Below are 13,442 nucleotides of genomic sequence, written 5' to 3' on the forward strand. Positions count from 1 at the left end.
TAAGAGATAGTCAATCTATTCTATATAGTGGTTAGAGCGTTAGATATCTAGGTTCTGGTCCATGCACAACCATGAATTTCACTGAGGCTGCATCCGCATTGGAGAAATAACCCAGTTTGGCACTGCCTTAACTGCCCTGGATCAAGGCTATGGAATTCTGGGAGATGGAGTTTGTTGTGGAGCCAAGAGCAGAGCTCCGCTCCGGGCTCACAACAAATTCCAACTCCCAGAATCAAACCCTGGTCTCCAGAGTCGTAGACCACCACTTAAACTACTATGCCATGCTGTCTTTCCAATAATAATAATAATAATAATAATAATAATAATACCCTTCTAATTTAGTACTGTTGTTGTTGTGTGCTTTCAAGTTCTTTCCAACTTCTGGCAATCCTATCATGGAGTTTTCTTGGCAGGATTTGTTCAGAGGTTTGCAATTGCCATCCTCTGAGGCTGAGAGTCTGTGACTTGCCTAAGGTTTACTCATTAGGTTTCATGGCCAAGCTGGGAATCAAACCCCAGAATCATGCTCCAACACTATGCCACCTTGACTCTCCAGTAATGATATAATAATAATAATAGTAGTAGTAGTAGTAGTAGTAGTAATAATGTCTTTCTAATTTAATTCTGTTGTTGTTGTTGAGGGCTTTCAAGTTGCTTCCACAACCCTGGTCTCCAGAGTCATACTCCAACACTATGCTACATTGGCTCTCCAATAATAATGATTGATAATAATAATAATAATAATGTCCTTCTAATTTAATACTGTTGTTGTTATGTGCCTTCAGGCTGTTTCCAAAACCCTGCTTTCCAGAATCATACTCCAACACTGTGCCATGCTGGCTCTCCAATAATAAGAATAAGAATAAGAATACTGTCTTTCTAATTTAATTCTGTTGTTGTTGTGTGCCTTCAAGTTGTTTCCAAATGCAGAGTCATACTCCAACACTATGCCCATGCTGGCTCTCCAGCAATAATGATTCATGATTGATGATGATGATGATGATGTCCTTCTAAGTTAATTCTGCTGTTGTTGTGTGCCTTCAAGTTCTTTCCTAAGGAGAGTAAGTCCTGGGCTTTCCTTGTTGGGATCCCTTGGGGCTGAGAGAGTGGGGCTGGGGCTGCCCAGGCAGCTTGCCTTGCCTTTGGCCGGAGCCAGAGCCGCCAAGGGTTAAGGCGAGCATCCATCCTGGCTCAGCCCTAGAGAGGCTCAGGAAGAAGCAAAGGGGATCCCTATAAGCCCCGGACACCTTCCTGCTCCTCCTCTTCCCGGGATCCAAAGTTGGGGTTTGAATGTTAAGCAGCTGGAAGGAAGGAGGAGGAGAAGGGGAGGGAAGGAGGCAGGAGCACAGCTGGAGGAGGAGGCCAACATCTGGAGGGGGCTCCTCCCCTTGGGAAGGCAAAGCCAAAGCCAAAGCCAGGCAGATGAGAGGAGGTAAGGAGACAGGGGAGAGGGAGGCAGGTAGAGTAGGTAAGACAGGGAGGGAGGGAGGGAGAGTAGACAGATAGAAAAATAGAGTAGGTAGGTAGATGGATTGGGTAAAACAGATAGGGAGGGAGGGAGATAGAAAACGAGATAGGATCAGTAGGCAGGTAGATAGAGTAGGTAGGTAGGGAGAGTAGTCAGAAAACTAGATAAAGTAGGAAGATCAGGTAGGTAGGTATGTAAGTAGAGTAGGTGAGACAGATAGAGAGGGAGGTAGAGTAAACAGATAGGAGAAATAGATAGGGTAAGTAGACAGATAGAGTAGGTAGGTAGGTAAAGTAGGTAACACAGATAGGGTGGGAGGGAGAGTAGATAGAAAAATAGATAGGGTAAGTAGGCAAATAGATAAAGTAGGTAGGTACATGGATAGAGTAGGTAAGATAGGGAGGGAGGGAGGGAGAGTGAGTAGACAGATAGAAAAATAAGGGAGGGAGGGAGGGAGGGAGGGAGATAGATAGATAGATAGATAGATAGATAGATCTGAGTAGATAAGACAGAGAAAGTAGATAGGCAGGTAAGTAGAATAGACAGATAGATAGGGTAAGTAGGCAGGTAGATAAAGTAGGTAGGTGCGTAGGTAGGTAGGTACCGTAGATATTTACCCCACTCATCAGAGGAAAAATGGTATGCATTAGATGTCCTATAATGTTGGTTCATTTTAAGATGGCTCACGTTTCCTTCAGGCAGCCCAGGCCAATACCTGTGGGCCTAAGTGCCTCGCTGATGCTCACAACAATCCTGTGAGGTAGCACTTTTTCAAAGAGTCTGTTTCGGGAAGGCATTTTGTGGCATGTTTAAAACAAACCCATCTACTTCATCGTGAAGCTTTCAGGGACGACAGTCCCCTTCCTCAGATACACTTGACACAGAAGTGGCAGCCAACCAGCTTGATGGCAAAAATAGGCATTTTGAGCTCCAGGTTTTACCTGATCTAAAACTCATGTTCCCTTATGTTGGATATTCTTCCTTTTCTGACTCACCTCCGGGAGACCGTCCCTAATCTTGCATTTTCTTAAGCTAAACGTGTGATCTGTTGCAGTGCTTCTCAGCAGCCCTGATGTGTAGGATTGGCAATTACAGTTTTCCAGTATACCAGGGACTGGCGCAAAAATTGTGCCCATTGGTTACAGCTTTGTCTTTCTTTTCTGGAAACTGGCAACCACTGGCCCAGGGACCAGCAATGCTTTGAGCAATGCTGATGTATTGACTTGGGGATTGTAAGGCTAGTTTTGAATCCAAAAGTCACATTACCTTTCTGCCTCCCATTTCCAGCTGTGTTCCCTGTCCTAAATATGTTATTGTTGCTGCTGCGTTCCTTCATGTCATTTCAGACTTATGGTGACCCTAAAACGAACCTATCATGGGATTTTCTTGGCAAGATTTGTTCAAAGGAGATATGCCATTGCCATCCTCTGAGGCTGAGAGAGCGTGACTTGCCCAAGCTCACTCAGTGGGTTTACCCGGCCAAGCCAGGATTCAAAAACTGATCTCCAGAGTCCTAGTCCAATGTCCAAACCACTGTGCCACACTGGCTTTCATACTTGCAGTAGCAAAATACAAAATCAGGTTTCCAGTTTGGCAGAGGTGATGTTTGGCGAGATTTCAGAGATCCTCTTAGAATGGGGGTTATTGGGAGGAAGGGATGAGTAGGATGAACAAGGGTGTTTCTTGTGATTTCTTAGGAAGGATGGATGATGGCATTGAGGCAAAAGATTCCTGGATTATCTTCTAGACTGAGAACAGATGGGAGATTGGAAGGTGGATTATGGGAGGCTTGGAGCCAGGACTCCTGGGTTTCTTGTGAGAAGAGGCATGGCTAACAGTTACAAGGAAGGGTGATTAAAGAGGGATGAAAAGGGCTGGAATTTTGCCATCTTTCCAATGTGTATTTATGGGTGAAGGAAGTGTTTTACTCCACGCTCTTGAACGTGGGTTCAGGCAATAGCCTGGATTTTAATCAGGTTTGCTAGTAAGGTTGCCATATGTCAGAAATGACTTGAAGGCACACAACAACAATAGTATAAATAAGGATGACACAGCATTCCTGCAGAGCTCTCTCTCTCTTTAAAATTAATGTATTTATTTTGTATCTGTTTGGCAGATTTTCATTCCACCTTGATTTTTGCTCCTTGGATGCCGTCTGCCTTATACCCGCGTGCCAAATGACGTGAGATAGTGAAGCAGACGTGAAGAAGCAACTCCTAGCCCTGGATGGCATGGAGGAAAAGCACATCTCCAATAGGACTCCTCTTTGACTTTCCCTTATGTCTGCATCGGAGGATTTAGGAGGTGGGTTGGGGGATTAAGAGACCCCCAGTGTGTTGATGCCTATGGGGGCAGGGCAAACGGGCACAGCCAATGCTGATTCTCTGCAGAATGTGTTTAACTCTTGAGCCGATTAAGGGCTTGGCTTATCCCTCTCTGGACTCTGCACAACAACATCTCTGTTTTCTTTCCAAAGAGGTTCTCTTTCTCTTTATTGGAAACCAAGGCTTCCAAATATGGCTGGCAGAGGGAGGAAAGAAGGGCTAGCAGGAAACATCTCTGGTATGTCCAGTTGTGTCCACACCTTCCTGTTTTTAGTTGCCCACCTTGTAGCACAATTTAATATTTTACTGGCAGCCTCACATCTGCATTTACAACTCGATTAAATTGCAATTGCAATATGTTTCCTAAATTGGATGCTTCATGTAAATTGGTGCTTTTGGGAAAAGGTTGTCTAGGAGGGGCATGAGAGATGGTCAGGCAGGGTTCTTGGGAGCATCTCTCTTTTTCAGGTTTGAATATAGTCATTTAATAAATTGTAATATTTTTAATGTTTCCACTTTATGTACTGCATGATTGTTTTTAAATCTTATATTTATATTTTCATTCATGCTTTTGTATTGTTTTAAATATGTTGTCAACCACCTAGAGTACTGAATACATTATGTTCATGCTGCTTAGACAGCTAAACTTCTGTTTTCTTCATTTTGAGTGAAATTATTAGTACGCTTTCATTTTTTTTCCACTTAGACTAAAAGCTTTGCTTTAAAAATTGAGGAATCATATATAGTTAAACTTCTGTTTCCTTCACTTATTAGTACATTTTCGTTTTTTCCCCACCTAAACTAAAAGTTTTGTTTTAAAGGGTGAAAAACCATACAGTTCTGTTCAGTTTGCTGTGCTTTATGTTGCTGTGTGTAGGTGGAGCTGTTGGCTGCATCCAGAAATCATAATTAAGCAAGGTTTATGGTAATAGGAATATGTCTAGCCTTCCCCTTATATGTTTCTTCCTATCAGTGGTGCCACTAGGGTTGGTAACTTATGGTGTCACCCTGACATTGACCTTCTCCCATACCACACCATAAAGAATCCTTAGTCATGTTTTGTACTAATGTTACTCATAAATCGTAATTCCCTTATATCGCTGAATATAATGGTAATAGTTCTGACCAAAACAACAAGCAAAATTAAAATTATATCTTTAAATCACAATATCATACACAAGCCTAAATGGATCTACATGTACTGTTGGCCCCCCACATTTGTGGTTTTGACTTTTATGGATTTGATTATTCGTGGTTTTGATTAGGATATTATCTCTAGTTATCTCTAGGTCCTCCAGCACAACTCTACCAGAGGTTGACCATAGAGTTGTGCTGGAGAACCTAGAAATTCCTAGAGAAAACACGTTTCTAGGCATTTGGAAATCCTCTAGCATGATGCCATGATCAACTTCTGGCAGATGCTGACTGTAGAGTTGCACTGTAGGACCTGGAAATTCCTAAAGAGATGTCCTCTCAAGTAAAAAGAATAGTGTATTTTCACCTCAAACCCCAGCAAATGTGGAGGGACTACTGTACATACCATAGTCCCACTGAGGCTCGCTCCACTCACACTATCTCTTCAGCATTTTAAAGGAGCACAGGCAAATACCACAGCTCATTTCTGCCAAAAAGCAAATGTTCGGGGAGCAGTAGTGTCACCTCCATTAGGGTGGCACCTGGTGTGGCCCAAATCCCGCTAGTCATGCCCCTGCCTCCTATCCCTCTGATGATGACATGAGGAAGAATCCAGAAGTATTCCCTTCATGTTGTAGTTTGTTGTGTTAACTAGATTGTTGTCAATATTAACTGTGGTTTGTTTGAAACAGGCCACTTTCAAACCATAGTTTATGAATCTTACTTAAGATTAACCACAGTTGGTTTGGACACAATGGTAAAATACAGCAAAAGCTTCTGCTCTCTTTGCAACCATCCTAAAAGAGGAGAGGAGACACTGATGAGCCTTGTTGGGTGTTAGACTTGTTTGCATCCTGCTAAACCATTGTTTGTGATTAGGTTTAAATGGAGTCACTGTGCCCACCATTTGATTACTTCCAAATCACTGCTTTTACATTGTTAAGATCTTACTTGAGCATTCATTAATTTCCGTTTTCTCTCCTGTTTTCTCTCAAGAAGAAACCGCTGTTCCATGGATAGGACATATGTTGGCTTCAGGACGGTTCATGTGATTTCCCTTAATAACTTGGAATATCTGGGCTCCTAGAGGGGCCTTTTCACTCAGTCCACAGTGTGGGGCCGAAACTAGATTTTCCTTTGACCTATTTTGAGGAGCAAAATAATGGATTTTTAGGAAGGAAATGTGAGCTTTTTCTTTGGGAGAGGACCAAGCCGAAGAAGACAAGGTGGCAAATGTGGACTTTCTCACGCAGTCACAAAGTAAGTGTAACATCTTGTGGAAATGGCAGAACAAGTCGAAACAGGATCTGAGTCAGGTTCTGAGGGATCAGGGAGGGATAGTTTTCCAGTCCAGTCTGGAACCGCTCAGAACCTGTCCCAATGGACAGCACCACGACAGGAGGGGATACCCCACTATTTAGAAGCCCAGTGGCAAGAGTACTTGAAAACAGCTCAGTATTCTATCTCAAGATGTGGGACTTCCCAGCTGCCAGATGTGACTTCATGCGATGACCTGCCCACGTTTGATCATGTGGTTGGTGCCTGCCAGTGGTCTAGAGAAGGGATCAGCCATCTCATACCTACTTTTAGTGCAGAAGCCCAGCAGGCCTTAATTAGCTTGAATGCCAGGGACAAAGGGGACCATGGAAAGGCCAAAACCACCACCCTGCGAGCCAATGCAAGCAGTGCTGAGACACAACGCCAGCGCTTCCGCCGGTTCCGTTACCAGGAGGCCGAAGGACCTCGTGAGGTTTGCAGACGGTTACGTGAGCTCTGCCATTGCTGGCTGGAGCCGGAGAGTCGAACTAAAGAGCAGATCCTAGAGCTGCTAATACTGGAGCAGTTTTTGACAATCCTGCCCAAGGAAATCCAGCACAGAGTCCGAGAACGTGGCCCTGAGACCTGCGCCCAGGCAGTAGCCTTGGCCGAAGGTTTCCTTCTCAGGCAGCAGGAGAACTTGCAAAGTGGACCACAGGTGAGGGAGTAAGGGACAAACAGGACTGGCAACCTTGTCTGCTGAATGAGAGCAAATAAAATAGAGCCCAAATTCAAATTCTGTTTGCCAGCAAAATACGTTTGTTCATATGTTTTCTTTGGATAATTTTAAGTTGCTTTTCACCATCTCTGGAGGATGTATCTACACTGTAGAAGTAATGCCGTTTGACACTACTTTAACTGCCATGGCTGCATCCTACAGAATCCTGGGATTTATAGTTTTTTGAGGCACCAGCACTCTTTGATAGAGAAGGTGAAGGACCTTGTAAAATTACAGATCCCAGGATTCCATAAGATGGATTCAAAGCACTTAAAGTAGCATCAAACTATATTATTTCTACAGTGTAGGTGCACCCTGGGAAAGGACAATGAGTTACACAGAGAGGGACGGGGGACTGAATACCCTTGAGACTTTAAGATGCATGGAATTTATTTATTTAAAACATTTTATCCCACTCATTAGCCAAAGCAAACACTGCATCATGTGGCAAGATTCTTCCTAGATTTGAGTCCTTCAGAAGGAAGGTAGAGAATTTTGTGCCTGAATGTTCCCTGGGGTTGAGCTAGAGCATTTCCCCCCTGAAATGGGGAAAGCTGGGAGGTTATTGCTGTTTTTTTTTATGGAGGACTATTAAGATACATAACTGCTCACCTGTGGGCTGAAGTGGCTTTTGGTGGCTTCCCTGTCAGTGAGATATGAATCAGTATTGGATTTTCTTCAGTTTTCAAAGGAGATCCAATTTACTGGGCCCTATCCCAAGAATATGTCCCATACTTTAGATAGCTCCTTTAAAGTTCAGACTGTAACCCAAAGCAGCTTCAGGCAACTATATGCTACTTGGTACATTACAGTGTGGGTGGGTGTGGTGTGTACGTGGGCATGTATATATTGTACAGCAGTGATTCCTAAAGTGGGTAGTATGACCCCCGGGGGTGGGAAAAGCCAGGGGTAGTAATGGACAAGGGGGTGGCAGGGAGGCCTTCAGTCAAAGTATTGGTATTCAAGAAAGACTAAGAGAGTCAGCAGCTTTAAGATCATGGTGTGGATGAGGGTTGCATGAAATTCCTTTTCAGGATCCCTTAATATTACAATGCAGTCTCGCTGATTGCTTTGTGTGTTTGTGTCTCCCATTCTTTGTCTGCCTGTGTGAGCTCACTCCCTTAGCTGCATCGCAGTGCCATTTTGACTGACTGGAGCAAATAGTTAGAGCACATGGCAGTGGTTGCGAAGCGGCGGCAAAAAGGAACTTTCAAATTTCACACCATGCTTTTAGAGCTTTGTCAGGACTTGGTTGGCAGGTTGGAATGGCACTGTTGCTCCTGCTTTCTTTCATCAGACAAGCTAAGAGGTAACAGAAGAAATAATGTTGGGAGGGGGGGACTTAAAGCTCTGTGGGGAAAACATGCTGCTCAGTTGCTGCTCCCAGGATGACCAGGTGCAAAGGGAGCCTGAAGGACCGCCTCTCCCCATACATTCTGTCCCGCACCCTCAGAACATCTGGGCAGCAATTACTTAGGGTTCCCGGGGCTAGGCTTGTCTCCACTACTAGGAAGACATTCTCCATCGCCGCCCCGGCCCTCTGGAATACGCTGCCCATAGAATACGCTGCTCGGCCACCTCCCTGGCCCAATTTAGAAGGGATCTAAAGACCTTCCTTTTCTGTATTGCATTCCCCGACTAAATTCCAATGGGCCTCCTTCCTCTTCACTGGCAAGGGATTGGCTAATTCGGGGCTTTTCTGTTTTTTATTGAATTTGGGATGTTTGTATTGTATGTATTGATGTTTTTTATTATTGTTTTTAACTTGTTGTTAACCGCCCTGATCTGTTGGAAGGGCGGTATATAAATAAAAATTTTATTTTATTTTATTAGTAACACTGCAACCGGTCAAACAGCGACAGAGAAGCCTCTTGCCTATGCTGGCCTTTGTCACAAGCCTGGCACAGGTGAGAGGCTTCTCAGTCTCTGTTCAGTCAGCAAGTTTGGGGGCCACTGCTATACAGCATGTATTACAGAGGTACAGTATTTTTTGGACTGCTTCTTGTGTCCCTGAATGCTTGGTAGCCTCCCCACTCTTAGACATAGTGTGATTCTCTAAATGTAATGTACAATTCTTATATACTTTTCTTTCTCTGCTGGGTTATTGTGAAGAGTATTTCAGATCTCCCAGATGTCTGTAGCCTCCATATGTTCCTGCAGAACAAATCCCTGTACATGGAATGTGTTAAAATAATGTGTCAAGAATCTAGGATAATGTCAGTGTCAACCTCAGACATCTAGGTGCCCACTGGCTGTCCCCCAAATACCTGCTCATGTATATCTGCCTTTAACATGCACATGGTTGTATGTGGTTTGACTGTCCATGTGCCTGGGAGCTGAGATCCATAAGTGATCTGTGCATGCTTTCATATATTTGGTCACATAAACAGACATTGGGGCAAGGTACAAGGACCTTGAAGCCAGTAGATTTGGTTCTGCTTCTTTCACCACATCTTTACTAAAGGGGACTAAAGTCTTCTATATACTGATAGATGTTCTAGTTCATGCCTGTTGGTCTGCAGCCTTTCTATCCTCTGTTTTAGCCAATGGCATTGCATGATTTTTTAAAAATACTTTTCTTTCGAAGGGAAGGGCTTCAGTGCTGGTTTCCAATATTATTTCAGGACTCTGACTCATTCCAGGAGACAGCTGTAAATCTCTCTGAAAGCCAGAGAGATGCCAGACAGAGGCCTTCAGCGAAGGAGACCAGGCAGCAGGATAATGGGAAGGCCATCTTGCCAGGTAAGTGTGGCTTATGGGAACACATTGCAACCATGTTCAAGAAAAGAAGAGGATGAGGTCAAAAATAAGACAAGGAAGAGATAGCAAAGTGCTAAATTTTAGAAGTGCAGATTTTATCCTAACAAAAATGGATTGAGTCTCCTGGGGCACTTTAAGGGTAACAAAAACTTTCACAATGCATTCTGTGGAGATGTGTCAAATATCATGTGCAAAGTGAGCCCCAGTCAGTTTATAAATGGAAATGTTTCACCCTCATCTCTCTTCTTAGGGCACTGGGATGGTTATAGCTAATAACGATTGAATGGCATGGTATTTTCCCAAAGGATAAACATATTATTAACGAAGTAGATAGGTTTGGGTTCATCTCAGAAGAATTTCTGCAGCACGTAGATTGGCTTTTTTGTTGTTGATACAAGAATTCTGAGTATTTGTCTTGCTCATTAAGGTTCTTCTAGGCACTGAAGCAAGCATGATGTAGAGGTTAGAGTTTTGGACTAGGACACTGGGAGACCTGGATTTGAATCCCCGCTGAGCCATGGACACCCATTTGGTGACCTTGGGCAAGTAACTCTCTCAGTTCAGAAGGCAAGGGCAAACTGCCTCTGAACAAATTCTGCCAAAAACCTGTGCTAGGTTCACCTTACGGTTGCCATAAATCAGAAATGGCACACAAGGAAAAGGTTCAAATTCTCTTCTTGCAATATCCTGTAGCATGGTTTACCTTGGTTGATGGTAACAGGAATGAGAAGATTGATTTTATATGGTTTTTCTTGGGCTGCATCCACACTGCAGAAATAATCCATTTTGACACCACTTTAACTGCCATGGCTCACTGCTGTGGAATGGCAGATGCAGCCTCAGTTTCTTACAGTTCTGTGATTCTGTTAATTCTAGGAGAGTGCCATAAACCAGGGTGCCCTTATGTCAAAGAAAAGGAATAAATAAATTCTTTGGTTACTTTATTGTTTATTTTGATGCCTCCTTGGTTTAGGCAGTACAGTAATCTATTCAGGAAACTGAAACCTGGCTTTGGAACCACTAGAAATCTGTTTCAGCAATTTTCCTTGGAGAGACTGAAAAAACATTATTGCTCACCTATTTTCAAGCATGCCTTCATAGGCATAAGACCAGAAACTTGCTTTAAAAATAGCATGCTGAGTTTCAGGAAATTGGAATCTCATATCTGCTCTCTTGCCACATTCTGTATTTCTTCCCCATTATTTCAGAATTTGCAAGACAGTCTTAATCATAAGCAGAATGAATTGGACTGTTAATACTGGTAACACAGTTTTTTCATATTATTTCTTCTCCCCCATCGAACAGGTGCCAAAGTCACAAACCGTGCACCACTTCAGCCTTCAGGAGCCAAGGAAGAGGGGATTACTCCAGGCGTGACTCCAAAGAAAGAGAAACCCCATGTCTGTATTGACTGTGGGAAATGCTTTGCACGTCCCTCTGACCTGGCTAAACATGAAAACATTCACACGGGTGCCAAGCCCTTTCGCTGTATGGAGTGTGGAACACGCTTCAGTCAGTTATCCCACTTGACGAGACATCAGAGAATTCACACGGGGGAAAAACCACACACATGTACTGAGTGTGGGGCATCATTTGCCCAGCGAGCCTCACTGGTTAGTCACCAGAGAGTCCACTCAGGAGAGCAGCCTTATCGCTGTTCTCATTGCCAGCAGTGTTTCAGCCACCAGTCGGCACTCAAAGTACATGAACGAATCCACACAGGTCAGAAACCCTACATCTGCCTGGAATGTGGAAAGAGGTTTGTTTCCTCTTCCACCCTTAAAATACACAAGCGGATCCATACAGGGGAGAAGCCGTTTTCCTGCGCTGAATGTGGGAAGCGATTCATTCAGCGCTCCAACCTGATTTCGCACCAGCGGACCCACTCTGGAGAGAAACCCTTTTGCTGTGGTGTGTGTGGCAGAAGGTTCAGCTACCCATCAGACCTCACCAGGCACCAGAAAATCCACACAGGGGAGAAGCCATTTCCCTGTGATGAGTGTGAGAGAAGATTCACCAGGTTCTCGGATCTTCTCATACATCGGAGAATACACACTGGGGAGCGGCCATATCGGTGCCTTGAGTGTGGCCGAAGATTCAGGCAGAAGAGTGCTTTGGTGACACATCAGAGAATCCACATGAAAGAAAAAGCAGCTGAAAAAAGTAAGCCTGTGGCACCCTTAGAGTCACAGACAGATAGTGAACTAAGAGTCAAAAAAGAGTCAGAAGAGGAGGTAGACATTCCAGAGAAGGAAGAGAAGTAGAAAGATTGTGCACCTAGAAGGAATCAGCCTCGCCTTGTCTTCCCAGCTCCTGATCTATCACTCCCTTACTAAGGAAGGATCTCTCTAGAGGAGGTGAAGAAGTTTCATTTTGTTCCCTTGATAGATCCCTTCTCTCACACTGGTCAGCCACAAGAACCTTTTTCCAGGATGATTTAGCTCAGGATGTAATGGAAGCTGGGAATAACAACCTCTTCCTTACCCCCAGAGACTTTGCTGCTCATGAGGCATGTGGAAAAAATTGCTTCACCCTGAAAGACTGGGGGGGAAATTCAAGCCTTGATGGGTTTCTTTTTTCCCATTTCCAGCACGAGAGGCAGCAAGACTTCTCTTACAAGGAAGTTGTTGCTCTATGGATTAGGCAAATAGGAAATTGACTCCGCCAGATGGATTGGAATACTGGGACAATGCTGAAGCATAGTATGCCACTGAAAACTGGAGCCGTTTGGGCTGATCTGTGCCATCATGCTTCTCTTCTCAGTTTGTTTTCAAGGGCCTATCCACAAGGGTTCCTTCCAGGTTTTAACTGGTCATATTCAGAATCAAGGAGAGTACAGAACGTTTTTTGTCCAGAGGTAGCATAAAATCTGATTTGCTGGGTTTGGGGAACAAAAACTAGATGGCTAGCACTACCTGATCCTTTTGAACCCCGTGGGGAAATTCTGGGAGGAAAAGGATGTAAAACCATGAAAGGGTTTGCACATATTTCTGTCATTTAAACTGCACCTTCCACAATTGGTCACATTTATCTATCACATTTATAGGTTATCAAGGTGAAGGTTAATATCCAGGCCAGTAGGAATGCTCCTTGTAAACATGGTCCATAATAAATCCCTGAGCCAGTGTGGTAAGTGAATTTCTAGATTCAAGTGTCCACTCAAATATAGATTAAAACAGGTTCAAATGTCCACTCAGTGTGTGGCCGGGGACAAATTATACTCCCCATCAGTAAGAGGGGAAGCTGGGGCCTACCTCAAAGGGTTGTTGACAAGGATAGGCTACATGAAGATTTATGGCAATTTGTAAATTAAAAGTGCTATGTAAGTGATGAATGATTTCTAGGTTTGGGGTGGGGAAAACAAGTTTCTGCAGATTTGCCCCAGTAACTTCAATCCATCCTCTTGTAGTGTTAGCTGGAGTATAGAGAGAAGGCTGGCCCAGTACCATCAAGGGCTGGCCTGAAGAAAGAGGCTCCTCCCTCCCTAACTGTCATCTATCGGCCTCTGAGGGAGAGAGAAGGCTGGCCCAGTTCCATCAGGGGCTAGCCTGAAGAAGCAGAGCCCTCCCTCCGGTCCATCTGCCTTGGTCCAGGCCTCAGAGGGAGAGAAGAATGCTAGACCTGATTCCCTCCCTCACCATTCCCTTCTCCTTTTGTGTCGTGTCTTTTAGATTGTAAGCCTGTGGGCAGGGAACTGTCTGTTATCCCCTCTATTGTAAAC

General features: G+C 44.1%; 1 protein-coding gene across 1 annotated transcript; it reads left to right on the forward strand.

Annotated features, from left to right (window-relative positions):
• Positions 1-3,932: 3,932 nt before the first annotated feature.
• LOC149303483 (uncharacterized) lies at positions 3,933-13,442 on the forward strand. Its single transcript, XM_089481052.1, has 4 exons — positions 3,933-4,030; positions 5,923-6,901; positions 9,586-9,703; positions 11,027-13,442. The coding sequence occupies exons 2-4, from the start codon at positions 6,209-6,211 to the stop codon at positions 11,983-11,985; spliced, it is 1,770 nt and encodes a 589-aa protein (XP_089337178.1). The 5' UTR covers positions 3,933-4,030; positions 5,923-6,208; the 3' UTR covers positions 11,986-13,442.

This window comes from Sceloporus occidentalis, unplaced genomic scaffold (genome assembly GCF_023333645.1).
Source record: "Sceloporus occidentalis isolate IW3139 unplaced genomic scaffold, rSceOcc1.0.p SCAF_14, whole genome shotgun sequence".
In the NCBI taxonomy this organism is placed as follows: domain Eukaryota; kingdom Metazoa; phylum Chordata; class Lepidosauria; order Squamata; family Phrynosomatidae; genus Sceloporus; species Sceloporus occidentalis.